This window comes from Bos grunniens, chromosome 19 (assembly GCF_055505025.1).
Source record: "Bos grunniens cultivar Pamir isolate PY7600 chromosome 19, Bosgru_T2T1.0, whole genome shotgun sequence".
Taxonomy (NCBI): domain Eukaryota; kingdom Metazoa; phylum Chordata; class Mammalia; order Artiodactyla; family Bovidae; genus Bos; species Bos grunniens.
The window spans coordinates 54,041,664-54,063,257 of NC_141183.1; the positions used below are offsets into that span (position 1 = coordinate 54,041,664).

At 39.6% G+C, this 21,594-nt stretch overlaps 1 protein-coding gene across 3 annotated transcripts in view; it reads left to right on the forward strand.

Annotated features, from left to right (window-relative positions):
- The first annotated feature begins 186 nt into the window (after positions 1–186).
- Positions 187–21,594, forward strand: part of HSF5 (heat shock transcription factor 5) — a 53,278-nt gene continuing 31,870 nt past the window's right edge. For 2 of the 3 annotated variants that reach the window (XM_086360743.1, XM_086360744.1), the window contains exons 1-2: positions 5,962–8,857; positions 17,422–17,519. In XM_086360743.1, coding sequence (XP_086216869.1) covers positions 8,641–8,857; positions 17,422–17,519 — 315 coding nt within the window. In that variant the 5' untranslated portion in view covers positions 5,962–8,640. Of the gene's footprint in view, positions 1,359–5,961; positions 8,858–17,421; positions 17,520–21,594 lie in introns of those variants that run through there. The other variant, XM_086360746.1, reaches the window with a different exon arrangement.

Consider the following 21,594-nt stretch of genomic DNA (forward strand, 5'->3'; position numbering starts at 1 on the left):
TATTTCTCTTTGTCTAAAAGTTCACCAGCTGCTTGATCAGTCACACAGGATTATACTTATCTTTGCCCCGTTCCCTCCTCATAGGCTCCTGTTTTCTTTCCACCTTGGGTAAATGGTCTTGAGCAAAGCATTGGCTGAAGAGAGTATATTTCAGAACAGATAAAATGCCACTCTTTTCAATTTGTGCACTCAGGGTATCGCCGTTTTTATTTGGAGAGACAATCAATTCAACTGTTAGGACTAATAAGAGCATAGAATGTGTTTTTGAGAATGCCCGGATTTGTTATCACCCACTTCACACTTCCTGAATTCTAAAGCCCCACAGCCCCGCTGCCGGTAGCGGTGAAGTACACAGGTCTCCGCATTCCGCCGCGGATACCCCAGCGGATCTCTCTGCAGTACGGGACACCGGCCCGCGGGCCCCGAGCCCCAGCGCCTCCGGCTCCCTCGGGAGGCCGCCGAGCGAGCGTACCTTCTCCGTGGTGCACGTGGCGCGGGTGTAAGGGGCGGGTCGGCTCGCGCCAAGTGCTGCCGCGCAGCGGCAACTCGAGGCCCCATTGGCCGCGCTGGCAGGCGCCGCGGGGGGCTCGTGCGCCAACGGTCCCCGGGTCCGCGACGGCGGGGTGCTGGTTGGAGGGGGCAGGGCGGAGCGAAGGCCGCGGAGGGGGGAGGGGGGAGATCGAGAACGGGGTGGGAGAGCCAGGCTCGGCGGGGCGAGGCCCAGGGCCCGGGCGGGGCGATGGAGGAGGCGCTGCTCTCCACCCCCATCAATCCCAACAACTTCCCCGCCAAGCTGTGGCGGCTGGTGAACAGTCCCCGGTACCGCTCGATCCGCTGGGACGGCCGTGGTGAAGGGCTGCTCATCGACCAGCCGCTCTTCGAGGCCGAGCTGCTCAGCCCGCCCGGGGCGGGGGCCGGGGGCGGCGGGGCCGGGGGCGCCGGCGGCGGGGGCGGCGTCGGGGGCGCCGGGGCCGAGCCCGAGCTTTTCAAAACCACCAACTTCACCAGCTTCATCCGCCAGCTCAACCTCTACGGCTTCCGCAAGGTGGTGCTGGGCGGGCCGGGCGCGGCGGGGCCCGGGCCGGGGCCTGGGGGCGGCGGGCCGGCGGGCGACGGGCCGCTCCACCACTTCCACAGCCCGCACTTCCGCCGCGACCAGCCGCAGCTGCTCGTGCACCTCAAGAGGCTCACCAGCGCCAACAAGGCCAAGCTGGCGGCCGGCCTGGAGGTGCCCTGCCGCCCGCCCAACCGCTTCCAGAGGCTCCTCATCACGTCGGCCTCGGCCTCTGCCTCCACCTCCCCGCTGCAGCACCAGGAGCCGCCGCTGCCGCCCTCGGGGCCCCGGCCGGAGCCACAGGGTGAGTCCCGTCCCTCCTGCTCTGTCCTCAGCCAGCGGCGGGGCGCTCGGCCGTGAGGGGGCAACCGCCACGCCCGCGGGCATTTCCTTGGTGGTGTCAGGGAAGCGCCTGGGAGCCGCTGTCAGCCGTGCTTGCCGAGAAGTCGGCGCGGCACTGGCATCACCCCCCTTCCCGCCAGCACCTCTCCTGGACGGGGCCCATGGACGATGAGGCCCTTCTGTGTCCACTGGCGGTCACGGGGACCTCCGCGTTAGGCTGGCTTTCTTGAGTCTTCTCGGAACCCTCGTGGGCTCCAAACCTCTATCGCCAGGTATCTTCTCGAGACCCGGTCTTTTCACAGCGAACACCTAAAAATAAGTAGGCCTTTGTTGAAGCCCTGGGTCTGGAAGAAACAGAACTGGCTCCTGCGTTCTGATAGGAAGCAGAACAGAGTTCCTCTACAGGGTGAGGATATGGCAAAGGTCAAGGTGGGAAGGAACAGTCGCAGCCGAGAGAATGTAGAACAGTTATGCTAGCCCAGGGAAAGTGGTGATCAAGGTACCTTGAGTGAGTGTCTGTCCTTGATGAGCCATGCCGTCTTCCACCCATTGACACATCTAAGAAATCTTGGAAGACGTGTTCTCACAGTGATCATATTTTAGGTTCCGGAGTAATGTGTAGAACCGTAGGCGTTGTTTGTATAACTTGAAAGCAAAAATATAATAATATATTTTCCTGTTTTTACCAGGTATTGCTCATAGGTAGAATGAATTGGCTAAACAGTTCTTTCATAGTAGCTGATTAGACCCAATGCTTATTTAAGGTGTTATGGTTAGACACAGGTAAAACCAAATTTGTGTGTGTACAAATGTCCAGTTTTAGTTTAAAATGATTTTATAAAGCTCATGTTTACAACCTTGGAATTTTTCACTGTTGGCTTCAGTCTTTCAGTTTTGAAAGAAGTTTCTATGTGTAAGTCTGTATTTTGTTGCTGTTCAGTTGCTCAGTTGTGTCAGACTCTTTGTGACCCCATGGACTGCAGCCTGCCAGGCTTCTCTGTCCTTCACCACCTCCCAGAGCTTGCTCAAACTCATTGAGTCTGAGATGCCATCCAACCATCTTGTCCTCTGTCATCCTCTTCTCCTGCATTCAGTCTTTCCCAGCATCAGTTTTTTCTAATGAGTCAGCTCTTTGCATCAGGTGGGCCAAAGTATTGGAGCTTCAGCATCAGTCCTTCCCATGAATATTCAGGATTGATTTCCTTTAGGACTGACTGGTTCTTGCAGTCCAAAGGACTCTCAAGAGTCTTCTCCCACACCATAGTTCAAAAGCATCAATTCTTCGGTGCTCAGCCTTCTTCACAGTCCAACTCTCACATCCATACATAACAACTGGAAAAACCATAGCATTGACTACACAGATCTTTGTTGGCAAAGTAATGTCTCTGCTTTTTAATATGCTGTGTAGGTTGGTCATAGCTTTTCTTCCAAGGAGCAAGCATCTTTTAATTTAATGGCTGCAGTCACCATCTGCAGTGATTTTGGAGCTCAAGAAAAATAAAGTCTGTCACTGTTTACATTGTTTCCTTCTCTATTTGCCAGGAAGTGATGGGACCAGATGCCATGATCTTAGTTTTCTGAATGTTGGGTTTTAAGCCAGCTTTTTCACTCTTTTCTTTCACCTTCATTAAGAGGCCCTTTAGTTCTTCTTCGCTTTCTGCCATGCTGCTAAGTCACTTCACTTGTGTCCAACTCTGTGTGACCCCATAGACGGCAGCCCACCAGGCTCCCCCGTCCCTGGGATTCTCCAGGCAAGAACACTGGAGTGGGTTGCCATTTCCTTCTCCAATGCATGAAAGTGAAAAGTGAAAGTGAAGTCGCTCAGTCATGTCTGACTCTTAGCAACCCCAAGGACTGCAGCCTACCAGGCTCCTCCATCCATGGGATTTTCCAGGCAAGAGTACCGGAGTGGGGTGCCATTGCATAAGTATGATGTAATCTGCATATCTGAAATTATTGATATCTCTCCCAGCAATCTTGATTCCAGCTTGTGCTTCATCCAGCCCAGCATTTCACATGATGTACTCTGCATATAAGTTAAATAAGCAGGGTGACAATATACAGCCTTGACATACTCCTTTCCCAATTTGGAACCAGTCTCAATTTGTTCCGTGTCTGGTTCTAAACTGTTGCTTCTTGACCGGTATACAGGTTTCTCAGGAGGCAGGTCAGGTCGTCTGGTATTCCCATCTCTTGAAGAATTTCCCACAGTTTGTTGTGATTCACACAGTCAAAGGCTTTAGCATAATCAATGAAGCAGAAGTAGATGTTTTTCTGAAATTCTCTTTCTTTTTCTATGATCCAGTGATTGTTGGCAATTTGATCTCTGGTTCTTCTGCCTTTTCTAAATCCAGCTTGAACATCTAGAAGTTCTCGGTTCATGTATTGTGTTGAAGCCTAGCTTGGAGAATTTTGAGCATTACTTTGCTGGCATGTGAGATGAGTGCAATTGTGCGATAGTTTGTACATTCTCTGGCACTGCCTTTCTTTGGGATTGGAATGAAAACACCTTTTCTGGTCCTGTGGCCACTGCTGAGTTTTCCAAATTTGCTGGCATATTGAGTGCAGCACTTTCACAGCATCATCTTTTAGGATTTGAAATAGCTTAACTGGAATTTCATCACCTCCACTAGCTTTGTTTGTAGCGATGCTTCTTAAGGCTGACTTGACTTTGCACTCCACGATGTTTGGCTCTAGGTGAGTGATCACACCATCGTGGTTATCTGTATCATTAAGATCTTTTTTGTATAGTTTTTCTGTGTGTGCTTGTCACCTCTTCTTAATATCTTCTGCTCTGTTAGGTCCATACCATTTCTGTCCTTTATTATTGCCCATCTTTGCTTGCAAGTCTATGTTTACTCAAACTTAAAAAACTCTCTGTGATAGAAAAGTACTTTGACTTTTAAAACTATTTTCAACTGGATTTCTAATACCCTCCCCCTTCTTCCAGGAAGGTGAGGGTGGCAATATTTCCTTTCCTTGTTTAAAGAGTGGGTGATGTGTAGCAGCATACCAAGAAAGCAACAGGATATGATTATGAGAATTCATTCTTTACCTTCAACCAGGAGAGTAATAGAGACATTTTCATCGTGTTAACAAGAGATTTAACAGAAAAGTGTCTGGCTTACTTTTCACTTATGGGAAAATTTTAAATATACAAATAAAAGTAACACTGTGTTCAGTTTAATGTAAGCCCAGGGTTAGGAATGAGCAATCTTCATTTGGAATTTAGAAAATGGATTAGGTTGTGTATCTATGGAGTTTAGAAGATAAGGGATTAGGTTAGAGTTCTAGGAACTAGTTGGAAAAGTAGCAGTGGCATAGGAATGTTCTAAAGGAATTCTAAAGGAATATTAAGCCACTTACTTCCATGTGATGTCCATTGATTTTTGTGGGGAATCAAATGGAGAAAGGCAGTGGATACAATACCTTGTCATTCATTTAGATACTTGTTTTTTCAGATTGTGTATCTGGTGGGCATAAGGAGAAAAGACTGAAAATGTGTTCTTGGGAAAAACAGGATCACTACTTCAAAGAAAGAAACACACATGCATACATAGAGACCAATTCTTGCTCACTTTTTCCTCTTCTCCGATTTCTTTTTTCCCTGCCCTATCCTACACCTAGTTGTAAGTATAGAGTTCATTTCAGTTGAAGAAGCACAGGGGCTATGTAGAATCTGATTTTTCTCACTTATAATTCAGTTGGTCAGCATTTTAAAGATTACTTGTTGAAAAACATAAATGTAATTCATACTTTTTTGGTATAGCTAATACATAAGTTCATATTACCTCCATTATCATAGTTTTCATACATTTCATACATCCTGCCTGTTGGTATGTATAGAAAATATGTCAGGTGTGGATTGTCCACAACATAGACTTGGTTCATTAGGAAATTGTGTTACTGACTTGGGTGGAATGTAATTCTAAGTTTAAGAATACAGGTCCAACTTTGTTTTGCTTTATCTCCATGTTCTAAGTCCTTGGTTCTCTTTTGGCTCACTAATTTTTATTCTGCTTAATTCTTGATTATATGCCTGACTATACTGGTCCTTCTTCATTTCCTTTTTGTGTTCTGTGTTCTACTGCAGCTTCTGATTTAAATACTTCTCTTTTGCAGTAGAATCCTCTGTGTTAGGACCTGGTTCTTTTACCCAGGTCCATTGAGCCAGTTGTCCTGTTCACCTTCTGAGAATGTTGTTCAGTCGGTAAGGCGCGTCTGACTCTGAGACTCTGGACTGCAACATGCCAGACTTCCCTGTCCTTCACTGTCTCCCGGAGTTTGCTCAAACTCATGTCCATTGAGTCAGTGATGCCATCCAACCGTCTTATCCTCTGTCACCCCTCTGTTGCTGCTGCTGCTGCTGCTAAGTCGCTTTAGTCGTGTCTGACTCTGTGTGACCCCATAGACGGCAGCCCACCAGGCTCCTCTGTCCCTGGGATTCTCCAGGCAAGAATACTGGAGTGGGTTGCCATTTCCTTTCCAATGCATAAAAGTGAAAGTGAAGTCGCTCAGTCGTGTCCGACTCTTAGCGACCCCATGGACTGCAGCCCACCAGGCTCCTCCGCCCATGGAATTTTCCAGGCAAGAGTACTGAAGTGGGGTGCCATCACCTTCTCCGTCACCCCTCTGTACTTGATAAGAAATGTGAGGGTCACATGTTTTTCCTGTTTTTGTTTGCCCGCTATTGTTATCTTGTTTTTATTGGCAGTTTATTTCATAATATTTGTTAAAGCTTTCTAAACTAACTCTCAAGAACCAAGTTTTGGGAAAGAGGCAAGTTCTCTCCTGGGGACTGACTAGCTCAGATTCACTTTTACAGATGGAATAGAAAGAACAACAGAAATTCAGCCTACCTTACATTTTTAGGATCCTGGATTTAAGCTTTGCCAAATACATACCTTAGATGTCCTAAAGACATGTAGGTGATGTTCTATAAAGTTGGTAGACTAGAACCCTGCGAAGTAACCTCTAACAGAAGAATAAGAGCTGAACGTGTTTTAGTTCTTAATTAAAAATGAAAACAAATGTCCTTCTAATTTGTGTCCTGTGTCCTTACATTAGCAGTATCTAAAATATTTAAATATTTGGGCATCACTCAGAATTTATCATAGTAGAAGTAGAAATGTATTTTAATTCAGATCTAAATTTGAATTTGAGAAATCAGGGTAGAGTATTCTTTAATTATCTATTGTTATTGACAGTCTGAAAATTCATCAACAACTTAACCTTAAAGAGGGTAAAGAAGGGTTAGTGAGCTATTTGACACTCTAGCAATATAAAGTTTTATCATCCAAGAAAGAAAAAAAAAACAAACAAGTGATGGGCAGTTTGGGACCTCACAAACAAAAAATTTTTCTTTAAGTCTTAAAGCAAAGAACTGTCAGTGGTAGTTCAAAGTGTGTATACATGTGTTTGCTAGTCAGCATAAAAACTATTTTGTATTTTAAAAGTAGTTTTTAAAAGGTGTATCATTTAAATACATTTAATCTTCTGAAGGAGAAGTTTTTTTGTCCATTAGATTTTTTTCTCCATTAGCTCTTGATTTCCAGAATTGTTTTTTGTTTCTTATTTTAACTTTTTACTTTATATTGGAGTATAGCCAATTACCAGTGTTGTGACAGTTTCAGCAAATAGCAAAGAGACTCAGTCTACATGTATCCATTTGCCTCTAAACTCCCTTAGCATCCAGATTGCCACCTAACATTGAACAGAGTTCCCTGTGCTACAGGATAGGTCCTTATTGGTTATCCATTTTGTGTGTACACGTCTGCCCCAAACTCCTATATTTGTTTATTTTTGGCATTAATGCTTTATTCTTTTTAAATTTTAAGGGTTTATTTGAGCAAAATCAATTTGAATCAGGCAGCACCAAAACAGAAGTGATTATGAGCACTTCTTAATGCTTCATTCTTTAGAAGAAATCAAACATTATAGGAATACTAGAACAAAAGATGTATAACATTTAAATATTTGGAAAAGTAGGTGAGTGCCATCTTTAGCAGATGAGTAGCACGTAAATTAGACTTTCCCTCTGTTTTATAGATTATAGGTATAGTTTATATATATATTTTATTTATATAGATATAGTTTTATAGATATAGCTTAATACAACAAAAACAAATTGAAAAGCCTTTGTGAACCACAAAATTTAATAGGTAAAATCCTTCCTAGGAATAAATTAGACTAGCTTTATCTTCAAGAACCACAGTCTTTAAAATAAGTTCAGCTTGCAACTTTTATATTTTCCTTTTCTTCATTATGTAGTATTGCTCTTTCTCTCTCTTCCTCATCTCCACTGATTAATTCCTTTCAACCTTGCAAGATAAGAAAAAGCAAATATAGGAATCTCTTGTCTTGAGTGTGTGGATTTTTAACAGACTGTCTAGGTGATTCAAATGTAAATCAATGTTTGAGAGCCATTGATATCTAGGAAGGGACTAGAGATACTCTGAAGAAAAAGAGACCATAGAAAATTTTTGATTCAGGAATGACCAAGTCAGAGTTTCCAAGCTTGACTTTTCTGCAAAGATTGTTATTAAATTTTTTTTAAAAATTGAAAGGGAGCATGAAATTTCTTACATGAAATTTCTTTTTCTGGGATAATTTTTATTTTTTCCATACTTATATCTTTCATGAATATGGTTGAGTGCTTATTTTTGTACCTATTATTAAGATTCGTAAATGATTTAAAAGACCAAATGGAATTTCTAAAACTTCTAGGAAGTACTGATAGTTTATAGATTGGGAAAATCTGGGTCAGTCGGTTGAGGTGACAGGTAAGATGACATTTAACCTTTGATTTAATTTGATTTAATGTTAGAGTTTGGCCACTTTGTCTCTTATCACAATCATATTAACAACCAAACAAAATTTGTTTGATTATTTTTTCAGCATTGTATTTGTAATTTCATGTTGTGTATTCTGAACTTGTTTTTACCAATAAATTTCTGTTGTGTTGAGAATGGCTGGAAACTCAGCATATTCACAAGTGAAGAGTAGTGTATGTTTTGTGACTTTTGGTTTACTACGTCTGGTGGTGTAATATAAAATTAGTAAATGTGCTCTTCCTCTTTTATGCAGGACCAGTGGCTGTAGGACAATTTCACCGGTCGTTCCGGCGAGATAGTTTGTCTCCTTACTCCTACGTATCGACTTCATCCCACAACCACAGTACTTTTCCTCTGAAAGGTTTAGATCGGACCCCGATCCCTCCTAGAACATGGCAGAACTCTCTTGGAATGCACCCAGGACAAGTGGAAACGTCTCCTACTTTTTCAGATAAAGGGGTTCCATTTCCTGTACTACAGAGGTTTCCAACTGAGGTTACGTATACCCTGCAGCCCAGTGCCACATCTGTACACGTTCAGCAAGGTCCTCAAACAATGGTCAGCTCCTCCCAAAAATATAGTAACTACACACCCTCAGCGCAGTACTCCCAAGCCTACTATCCAACAGGTATGAGAAATTCAAATTCAGTGGTTTCTTTTAAGGTACTTGATAATGAGAACTTATATTTTTTTAAATGCATTTTTGTATGCCTAAACAAAAATAGGAATGTACACCTAAGAAATGTCAAAGATTTCTCATGAATACTCATTTTTTTAACAATATGTGAAATTTCATTATGTTCTTAAAGGCTGTGAAAATTGTTGGAGCATAGAAGTGTATATTTTAGTGAAACTTTGGTATCCTCAAAATATGTTCTGGTAAGACTTAGTACACCAGATCTTGGTATAACACTGTTCTTGGTGTAGTAGTTTTTTTGGGTTTTTTCCTTTTAGAAAAAAACTACTTATATTACATATTGTTTATTTTTTAGTTATATAGCTGAGACTACCTCATAATGAAATAATCTTAGTATCTCAGTAATGAAGTTTAATATAAGAGCCTACTCACCATCTCTTAAGACTAAATTATATTCTTTTAATAAAAATGTAATGGTGTGGTTTGGCAGTGCAATCCCTGCAGGGTTAATCTCAGCCAGCGAACAGCTGGGAGTAGCTGAGAGAAGAGCCTGACAATGACAGCTGACCTAGAGCTCAGCCAAGGGCATGGAAGACCTGCCAGTAGAGCTCAGGCCACTCATTGGGAATCCATGTGATAGTGACCATCCATTTAGCTTCTTGGGGCCAGGGGATGTTTTTGCGGGGATACATTTTTGCAGAATGATAATGTTACCATTTAATTAAAAACAATTTATTGTTTTGCAGAAGCACCATAGAGGTGATACGTGTTTTCATTATTGTTTACACAGAGTGATGAAATGGGGCAATAGAAAAAAGTCAAGGGTCAAGGCTTTCAGAAAAGACCAGGAAGAGAAAAAAGGGGGCAGTCCTTTGCACTTTGAATTAAGAGTGTAGGCATATTAATTAAGTACAGCTGGAAGCAGTCTCCAGAGGTATTTTTGTTAGACCACTTTTCCCAGGCAGGCTGAAATCAAAAACTAAAATGAGTGGGAGGTATGTAAATTTGATAAGGGGGTTAAATGATTGGTTGTCTTTTAAAAGCTATAAATTTGAAAACTGTTCCGTTTATAATAATGCTGGTAATATGCAACCATTTTTATTTATTATTGGCTCATTGCATTCTACCTAAATACAGACAGTAAAAGGGATTGCTTTATTTTCTCAAAGCACTTAAGTTCAATATTATTAAAATAATAAAACCAGAGGTTAAATTAGATTGAATTCTATAGATTTTTGGAGCTGCTACTGTTTTGGTGGATGGAGAAGGATAAGGGGAAGAAATTATATGGAGTAAGATGATATAGCACTTTAATTGTTTGCCTACTAGAAACTTTAAAAATCTTTTTTTTAACATTATATATAAAAAAAGTGGAGACCTAATTCTCTTTTTTTCAGACTTTCAGCTAATTCTTTGAAGAACAAAAATATCTGGGTGATCTTGAAAGCTAGAAGATGACATTTTATGTTATATATCTTATGTATAGCAACAAATAGTGTCAGATCTTTCCTGAGGGATTTTTAATCAATATTTTGATAAATTAGGCATTTCTATCTAAATTATAATTTGGCTGCATTCCATAAATGCATAGAGTATATATATATGAGAGAGACAGTCTATATTTTTCTTATACTTGCTTTACGTTCTATAGCCCATCAACTGGACAACACCCCCGTCTCTCTTCCTTTTAGCAATGAATGTTTCTCTTTCTTTTCCTAACCTCCCTTAAACGCCCCTCCTCTACACTTCTAAAGACTCAAAAACTGGGGAGTTGAAATTTAGGAGGACTACAAGAGAGAGAGAAATGTGCTTGGCCTTCTAACTTGGAATTTTGGAGAAATTTTCCTATGTACATATTAGATATGGTGCTTAGGTTCCATATTACGATTAGTGCTGCAGTTAAGGTAAGGATGGTTATAGTCTGGCTTAGGAGCCAAACTAGCCTGTATGATGATGTTTCTACGGGAAAATGTATTCCAAGTTCTGAACAATCCTCTTAGAAACTCCTAGTTCTAAATTTTATGAGAACTAGTTGTATGATATTAGAAAATACTACAAATTTATTCATTCGTTATAGAAGTACTATTTGTTAAATTATTATAATTTAGGATCTGTGTCATTTCAAAAATATTTTGTGTTAGCTTGGATTTAAATTTATAAATAAACTTATTAATTTTATAATTACATTGAAAATTGTCTCCAGGAGTCCAAGATAAGGACTAGGAAAGAGACACATTAAAAGAAGAAGTGCTGCTGATGTTTTGATAGTATAGAGTGCATATGAAATAGAATCTTGTATTATCTGAATTTTTGTTTTGTCTTCTTTGATATGGATGATTGCATTTACTGTGAAGGTTCTGAGGTTATGAGAAAAAGAAAGAAATCTCATGATTTCATAATGAATTCTAATATATAGAGTAGTTCTATGATGTAATGTACGAAAATTGCTTTGAACATTCTGAAGTACTATAGAAATAAAAAGTTGTATTGTTAAATATGAAAGACCTTCTATGGAAGGGAAAGAAAATGCCAAAGAAATAAGTGTACAAGTACTTAATTCCTCCAAATCTTAGGTGAAGGAGGCAAGACATAGTGAGCAGTTTAACCAATATTTAGTGAATACCTGTTTGTGAAGGGCTTTACAAATGACTTTACCAAAGTTAAGTAAAATACTACTCTCAGAGGCAGGATAATAATCACTCTCAATCCAGCTTTCCAAATCCTAATAAAGTAACTAATTTTGGAATAATGATCATACTTGAATCCTTTCAAAGTGAATTATATGACTTGAGATTTGGATCAAATTTTAGTAAAAAAACAATACTCAACTTCATTTAAAAATCAGTTATATTGAAAATAAACTTGGATCTGGTCTTCATGTGGTATAATCAGTAAAATTTGTATTTTGTACTATTTCGTAAATTATTTCTCTAGTAAAGCCAAACTTTGAGACTAAAAAACTGCTCTCAAGACTGACTCATAAATGGACTCACATGAGTTGTTTCTCACATTTGCCCTTCCTCTCTTGAGGCATCTGTTTTCTTTGCCCTGCTCGTTTACATTTTTTCCACTCTTAACCGCTTCTTCAAAGGCAAAATGTTATAGGTCCAGCGTCAGTGGACTCTTTTTAGTCTTGCCCTATCTTGAATTCAGTTTTCTTCTCTAATGCTGTTTTCAGGGTGCTACTATAATTTAATTTCCCTTTTTTATAAAAAAACTTTATTTTAGACCTTTTTGTTTTGCTCATTCTGTATGTATTTGAACATACAAAAGAATATTAGTATATTCATATTTATATACAGAATCCTGTATTGAGGAATTGTTTTCCTTTGACTCATGTTGTAATGCTGACCTGATTCAAAGTTAACTTTGACTTTTTGCCCAAGTTAAGTTTTAAGCTCAAAGCAGTGATTGGTGATTTGTAGCTGCCCTTTGTCTCGTATATTTGGGTAGCAGTCACTGTGACCAGGTACTATGCTGAGTGCTTTCCAAATATTAATTCATTTAATCCTCAAAACAACTTTATAAGATAGGGAATGTAGTTATCCTCATTTCATAGATTAGAAGCTGAAGCACAGCTCAGCACAGGCAGGGCTAGGAAACAAATCTAGGCAAATTCTCTCGAGTTCATTCCTTCGGCCATTGTGTTCTGCTTGTTGCTGCCGGCCTGCTTGTAATACAGAGAGGACGTTTTGTTTGTTTTGTTTTTCTTCTGAGAGACTTTTTCCTGGTATACCTCTTCCCCAGAGTTAGTTCCTTCTAGATAGGGTAGGTGACAGATACTGGTCAGGGGGACCTCGCCTTCTGTGCTACCGACGGCAGGGCACTGACCCTGGGCTGTTGACTCTCTGCTCCAGCAGAGAGACAGACTCCATCCAGCTGCTAGAGTGGGACATTCAGTCTGCAGCTGTGTCTAATTCATTTCTGTATCCCCCTGCACCTGGTGTAGTGCTTGGCCATAATGGGCTCTCAGTAAATATTTATTGAGTAAACGAAGTAATTTTAGCCTCAGCTTTGCAGTTAGTCATATGATGGACATTGTGACATTCTGTGGATTATTTCATGTCACGCGGTTTCAATTTCCTTTTCCAAAAAGTGGCAGTAATAATTTGGGTCTGGGATTAAATGAATTAATGTATAGAATTTGAATAGACTTCAAAATTTAAAACACTTAAAAACTTTATATTTACATATAAAGGATAACGTATTTTAAAAGCTGTATTTCAGATGAGCCTAGCTACTAACACTTTAAAGGCTGACTGAAGTGATTTAAAAGAACATACCCTTCTCACGAAGGTGCATGTGTTTTATTATTTTCTGTACTGACTCTTGGGCAAAGAAGGTTGATGATTACTGTTTTGAAGTACATTAAATTTTAAACATTTGATCTTTAGGCTTTTCATTCTACATAATGTACATAAACAAGTATAGAATATGAAGTTATAAGAACTTTCTGATGCTCTGGGAGCCTGTATTGTCAGTTTCTCTGGAAAGGTCTGAGTTTGTTCTTATGGAGAGAGGGACTTGGCGTAGATACATTAGGAGGATTTTTAAGTAAAAGCACAATTATATTTTATTTTCATTGCAGTAAAATACATATAGGATTGACCATTTTAGCCATTTTTAAGTGTATAGCTCTGTGGCATTAAATACATTCACATTGTTGTACTAGCATTACCACCATCCTTTTCTAGAACTTTTTCGTCTTTCCCCAGCTGAAACTCTGTACCCAGTAAACACTAACTTCACATTCCCCTCTCGCCGTCTTGTGGCGACTGCCGTCCTGCTCTCTGTCTTGAAGAATCTGCTAACTCTAGGAACCTCATGTGAGGGCAGTTGCGTATTTGTCCTTTTGTGATTGGCATCTCTCACTTATTCCGAGTCATTGATATAGTGGGATGAGTCAAATCTCCTTCCGTTAAATGCTGACTAATTTTCTGAAACTCCCATGTGCATGGACCACATTTTGTCAGTTGGCCTGTTGATAGACGCTGGGTTACTTCTACCTTTTGGCTATTGGTGCTCTGAACTTGGTTCTACAATAATATGTTCTGCTTTCACTTCTTTTGGTTACAGACTCGAATACCATTTCTTTACCTCACTGTAGATGAGATGTTGGGGTTCTGGTTGCTGTCGTAACTTACCTTGAAATTAACTTTACTATTAGGATATTTTTCCTTTTGAGTATTTCTTTGCTGTTGATACTGTACTATTCCAGAGTAGCTTCAAGTCCAAAACATTTTATTTTTATTTATTTATTTATTTTTAAAAACATTTAAATTATAAATATGAATTACCTACATTGGATAAAGTATATGAACTTGTTTTCCTAACCTATAGTGGATGTGAAAATTTTTACCTTTAGATAAATTTTTAGTTATCTATTTTTTACCATAAAAGATGTCATCAACTCTTATATATGAAATAGAAATTGTTCACTATTTCCAGCTTTTTATTCATTCAGTGCCTTAAATGAACACTGCCTTCAGAAAGATACTGAAGGATCTTTATGGAGATGAATGTGTCTTCATAGTGATAAACTCAGTTTTAGAAGTGTTAGTACTTTCACAGTGCTTTCCTAATACACACTGGATTAATTTTTCATGTATGAAGCACACAGTTGTATTTTTATAACTAGATTTTCATATCCAGTGAACTTATTAATACTTTACTTTGTTGTGTTTTGTTGGCTGTATGAGGTGGGACTGCTCTGGTAAGGAACTAGCCATTGAGGGGTCTTTGGATTAGCTGTTCACCTCCCTGTCTTCATGCAGGCACCTTTCTACTTCCCATTTGTAACTGGACACTTTAAAGGACAGTCACTGCTTTGCTGTTTCCTTAGATACTAAGTCAGCTATCAACTATATATTAATATATTCTTGACTTGTATGTTATATTTTATTGCTGTATATTCTATGTTATTTTTTCAAGAAACTTATTTTAAGGTACACTTTAACAACTATTCAAAATATGTAAACTGTGGCATCAGATTGATTATAGCACTATCAGAAAAATAAAGCTAATACCTTTCATTGATTTATTTGTAACAAAACACTTTTATGGTGCCCTGATGGGTGAAAAGATCCCTTGGAGGAGGAAATGGCAACTCACTCCAGCATTCTTGCCTGGAAAATTCCATGGACAGAGGAGCCTGAGGAGCTGCTGTCTGTGGATTCACAGAGTCCAACATGACTGAGCACACACACACGCGATAGGGGGAAATCTTACTGAGTCCTTTCTGCCACTAGGGGGCTGTTTTTCTTAGCTGTTAAAACTGGAAAAAGATCCCAGTTTTTTTCAGTTTCAGCAATCCCTGCAGACCCCTCCTTAGCTTTTTGGATTTAACTTATTTCCCAGGGTATTTATGCTTTTAAATATTCTGGGAAACCAAATTCCAATCCAAAAATTTTTTATTGTGTATTTGAATAATCTCAAAGGATATGGGAAGTGACAGCTGCTTGAATTTTATATGGCCATCCTAGTAATATCTGGCTTTTTTAACCACTGGAATTGTTAAAATTATGTAATTCAGAAAACATCAACCCTTATGTTCTTACTTGAACTAGAATTCTATCCATTATTTTTTTATTTCCATGTGTAAAATTTAATGCCTTAAAATGCACATGTATAATAAAATATTTCTCTTATACCTTTATGAACTTCTGACATTTTAAAAATCCATAGTCAGTAATGGATAAAAGGGAAACATTTTGATGAATTTTTGCAATTGTTAGACTAATTTATTTCAAAGATTATAGAATGAGATTATTTAGTAATTTTACTACCGTGTTCAGAATATGAGAAATGTGGACCAAAAATGTTGCCACCTATAAATAAAGATACCTTAAAAATATTCCACAAGTGGAGTTCTAGTCAAATTAAAGTATTACATCTTAGGAAGCAAGATTAAGGAAATATCGTGATACATTAAAGAGCATGTACTTTGCAGTTTGATGATTGCCTCTGCCACTATGAGCTTTGTGAACCTTCAGCACATTTTTTAACATCCCTGAGCTTTAATTTCCTGATTTTTGTAATGTTAATATCTCATTCAGTTGTTTGGATTAAATGAGGCAATACATGTTAAAGGACCTTGGACTGTGCCTGGAATATGTTAGGTGCTCAGTAAATCTCATACTCTCTTTAATCCAAAGGTGTGATGTTATAACTGATTCTCATTCGTTCTGGAGATTCTCTCTCTGGAAAAGAGGAGACTCAACCAATTATTAAGGCTGCATCTGTAAGTATGGGGACTTCCCTGGTAGCTCAGCTGGTAAAGAATTTGCCTGCAATGCAGGAGACCCCAGTTTGATTCCTGAGTTGGGAAGATCTGCTGGAGAAGGGATATGCTACCCACTCCAGTATTCTTGGGCTTCCCTGGTGGCTCAGCTGGTAAAGAATCCTCCTGGAGTGTGGGAGACTTGGGTTTGATCTGTGAGTTGGGAATATCCGTGAAGATCTCCTGGAGAAGGGAATGGCTACCCACTCCAGTATTCTGGCCTGGAGAATTTTGTGGACTATTCCATGGGGTCACAAAGAGTGGGACACGACTGAGCGACTTTAACTTCACTGTAAGTATGACTATACCAGTACAAAGAATTCAATCTTTTCAAGGTATCCTAACTATAAAGAGGAAGTTTGGAAAATGTATTTCCTTAGCTAAAATCATTAGCTTTTTGTATACTGATTGCTTACTGTACGCCAGTGTTGTTTTTAGTAGGTACTGTTATTATTCCTATTCTATTAATAATAGGATACAGAAATGGAAGCCCAAAGGGATTAACCTTACTCCAGTTTATGTTCTTGTTGTTTAGTCACTAAGTTGTGTCTGACTCTTTTTCAACCCCGTGGACTGTAGCCCGCCAGGCTCCGCTGTCCTTGGGATTTCCCAGGCAAGAATACTGGAGTGGGTTGCCGTTTTTTTCTCCAGGGTGTCTTCTTGACCCAGGGATTGAATCTGCATCTCCTGTGTTGGTAGGCAGGTTCTTTACCACTGAGTCACCAGGGAAGCCTCAGGTTTATGTAGCTAGGTTCCAAAGGCAGATAGTCTAGTTCTAGGTCTGAATTCCTAACCACTTGGCTAAATGAATAAAACACTTTTTTCCATAGATTTAACTGGATGCATTGTATGTACAGTAGGAGTGTTTGGAGAGTTTTTATACTTATTTTATACTTAAAAGCACACCTTCCTCCAAATGTTTGTTACTATTAAAATGATTGAAATAATTATTTTAGAATTTTGAATATGTTCTGATATTTTCAATAAAAGGAAATTACTACTTTCAGTAAGAATAGACTTTTGATTAGAAATGTAGCAAAATATTTAGGTGCTGAAGGATTCATTTATAAAAGTAGAAATGACCCTTTCAACTGACTTTTAGTATTGCTTTATTACTGTTTGTTTTCAACAAATAATGGCACCTCGTTGGACTAAATATATTGCACCCACAAAGGGAAACTTTGGGAAGTTTTTGCTCCAGGTTGAAAGAGAGGTGCGCCTTGAAGGCCGTGGGGCCGCACATGGGTTGATAGCTCTCTGTGTCTGTCTGTTGCAGCTGTGCTGCAGTGCTGCTCGCCTCCCACCCGCATGGACGCGCTCAGTAGCTGTGTCACGCCGCCTGCCGCCTCCTACGCACACTGCAGCTACTTTCAGGTAAGAGGCTGGGAGCCATGGACAGTCTCTGCATCAGGAACAGTACAGTTGACCAGTTGACCACGCAGAGTTTCAGCGTGTAGTTTTATCTTAATGAGTAGCCAGAGGTAAGCTGTGGATTATGGCCTCAGTTTTTCTCAATTCTAAAAAAAAAAAAAAAGAGTTGATGTAACTGTTAGGCACACTAGCCACATGTAGGCTATTTAAATAGAAATTAATTAAAATTAAATAAAATTTAAAAATCGTTCCTCAAGTCACTAGCCACATTTCAGATGCTTAATAGTTTTGTATGGCTAGGGGCTACCGAATTTTATAGCGCACAGAACATTTTCATTATTGCTGACAGTTAGTTGAAACAGTGTTGTTCAACTAACTGTCAGCAGTGGTAAAACTGACTACCGTGGTAAAATAATTCATTTTTCCAGGTAAGCGCTAAAAGTATATAAATCACCAAATGACAGATCCTTCCAAGATAGCACAGATAATTACTTTTTTTTTTTAAGGAGAAAGGGAAAATGATGTAAAAAATGAGAAACCCCTGTGTTGTAAACATCACACTTCAATCATTTTCTCATTATTTATTAGGAAGCAATTTATTTGATTGAAATGTTGTAGACTACCAGTTTTAGGATAAAATTAAATCCTGTTTGTATTTTTATGTTGCAGTTGCTTAAAGATGGAATCGTTTTCCTTTGATATCATGTAATCATGATAGTTTCCATTCTTAAGAAAATAACTTATTAGTGGCATTCCAGTACTCAAAAGAACATTCCTTTTTTCCTTTTTTTAATTTAGAAAATATACATTGGAAGTCAAATTATAATCAGATTGTTGTTTGGAGAGCACAGAATCCAATGAAGGGGACTTAGACAGACATATTTAATGGCAGATATCATCAAGCATGTTAGTCTCGCTGTTTCATTTTCACTGGAAGGACATGTCTGTCTCACAAATTAGATGATCTTATCTGTAGATTCAGGGATTCTCTCCCCTGGGTCATACTAGAGATACTCTGTTGGTGTTTTTTGATTATATTTATGTTTTAAATTTGTTAAAAGATAAGAAAACCTTCTTCAGCGATCAATGCAAAGAAATAGAGGAAAACACAGAATGGGAAAGACTAGGGATCTCTTCAAGAAAATCAGAGATACCAAAGGAACATTTCATGCAAAGATGAGCTCGATAAAGGACAGAAATGGTATGGACCTAACAGAAGCAGAAGATATTAAGAAGAGATGGCAAGAATACACAGAAGAACTGTACAAAAAAGATCTTCACGACCCAGATAATCACGATAGTGTGATTACTCACCTAGAGCCAGACATCCTGGAATGTGAAGTCAAGTGGGCTTTAGAAAGCATCACTACGAACAAAGCTAGTGGAAGTGATGGAATTCCAGTTGAGCTATTCCAAATCCTGAAAGATGATGCTGTGAAAGTGCTGCACTCAATATGCCAGCTAATTTGGAAAACTCAGCAGTGGCCATAGGACTGGAAAAGGTCAGTTTTCATTCCAATCCCAGAGAAAGGCAATGCCAAAGAATGCTCAAACTACAGCACAATTGCACTCATCTCACACGCTATAAAGTAATGCTCAAAATTCTCCAAGCCAGGCTTCAGCAATATGTGAACCGTGAACTTCCTGATGTTCAAGCTGGTTTTAGAAAAGGCAGAGGAACCAGAGATCAAATTGCCAACATCTGCTGGATCATCAAAAAAGCAAGAGAGGTCCAGAAAAACATCTATTTCTGGTTTATTGACTATGCCAAAGCCTTTGACTGTGTGGATCACAATAAACTGTGGAAAATTCTTCAAGAGATGGGAATACCAGACCACCTGACCTGCCTCTTGAGAAATTTGTATGCAGGTCAGGAAGCAACAGTTAGAACTGGACATGGAACAACAGACTGGTTCCAAATAGGAAAAGGAGTTCGTCAAGGCTGTATATTGTCACCCTGTTTATTTAACTTCTATGCAGAGTACATCATGAGAAACGCTGGACTGGAAGAAATGCCAGGAGAAATATCAATAACCTCAGATACGCAGATGACACCACCCTTATGGCAGAAAGTGAAGAGGAACTCAAAAGCCTCTTGAGGAAAGTGAAAGTGGAGAGTGAAAAAGTTGGCTTAAAGCTCAACATTCAGAAAACGAAGATCATGGCATCCGGTCCCACCACTTCATGGGAAATAGATGGGGAAACAGTGGAAACAGTGTCAGACTTTATTTTTCTGGGCTCCAAAATCACTGCAGATGGTGACTGCAGCCATGAAATTAAAAGACGCTTACTCCTTGGAAGGAAAGTTATGACCAACCTAGATAGCATATTCAAAAGCAGACATTACTTTTCCAACAAAGGTTCGTCTAGTCAAGGCTATGGTTTTTCCTGTGGTCATGTATGGATGTGAGAGTTGGACTGTGAAGAAGGCTGAGCACCGAAGAATTGATGCTTTTGAACTGTGGTGTTGGAGAAGACTCTTGAGAGTCCCTTGGACTGCAGGGAGATCCAACCAGTCCATTCTGAAGGAGATCAGCCCTGGGATTTCTTTGGAAGGAATGATGCTAAAGCTGAAACTCCAGTACTTTGGCCACCTCACGCGAAGAGTTGATTCATTGGAAAAGACCCTGATGCTGGGAGGGATTGGGGGCAGAAGGAGAAGGGGACGACAGAGGATGAGATGGCTGGATGGCATCACTGACTCGATGGACATGAGTCTGGGTGAACTCCGGGAGTTGGTGATGGACAGGGAGGCCTGGCGTGCTGCGATTCACGGGGTCGCAAAGAATTGGACACGACTGATCGACTGATCTGATCTGATCTGATGTTTTAAATAAGTCATTTAAAACATCTTTAAAGACTTTTTCTTACTGCAAAGGCAATACATGTTGATTGTAGGAAAACAGAGATAAGTAGACATAAAAGGTTTATTTAAAAAACATTTTTAAATTATGTATTTATTTATTTTTGGGTATGGTGGATCCTCACTGCTTGCTTTGCTCTGACTTTCTCTACTGTGACAAGTGGGGGCTACTCTTCCTTATGGTTCAAGGGCTTCCCATTGCTGTACTCTCTCCTGTTGCGGAGGACAGGCTCTGTGCTCCTGGGCTTCAGGAGTTGCAGCACTCGGGCTCAGTACTCATGCCATGCGGGCTTTAGTTGCCCTGCAACATGTCGAATCTTCCCGGACCAGGGATAGAACCCATGTCCCCTGCACTGGCAGGTAGATTCTTATCTACTGCATCACCAGGGAAGTCTGACATAAAATTTTTAAATGGAAAAAAGGGAAGTGTTTCAGATGCTGTTCTGGAAATAATTGAGTTAAGTTTTGTTGGATTGTAGATGTGGTGACTGTGCATGAATGATCCGTATATTGTAATGGTTAAGAGCAAGAATTCTGGAGTCAGGCAAACCTAGGTTTGAAAGCTGGCTCTGTTAGTTATTTCATTGTGACTTTGAATAAATTATAAAGTTTCTCTGAACTTCAGTTCCACTATTTGGAAATGGAGATTATCACATTTCATTGACCTCTTATGAGGATTAAATGAAATAATGTACAGAAAGCACTTTGTGTATGCCTGGCACATAGTAAGAACTCAATAAATGGCATACAGCTGTAGTACAGTAGCTAGATGTTTAAGCCATTTAGATTTATGTTATTTTGGCATTAGTGGCCTTCGAATTATTGATACAATCTTTGTAGTGTGTTTGGCGACATTGACTCACTACCTATTTTATTCAATTTTAACTCTTCCGTATCTTGTGTTTATAACCTGATATAGTCAACAAACAATTATTGAATACCTACTCTGTGCAAAGCTCTGCATTTGGCAACAACTCATTACATGTTTTGTTTAATCATTACTTCAGAATTCTGTGTTCATAGCTTGAGGTTGTTTTTCATCAGATGTAATTGTGCATAATACTGTGTATAAGAGAATACATCTTGAAGATACCAGTCTAAAAGTGACAGCTATTTTAATCAATTGTTTTAGTATTAAAATAATCTCAACAAGGGACATTCGATATTCCATCCATTTTTTCCCCAGATTATTTGGAACGGAATATCGGTATCTCC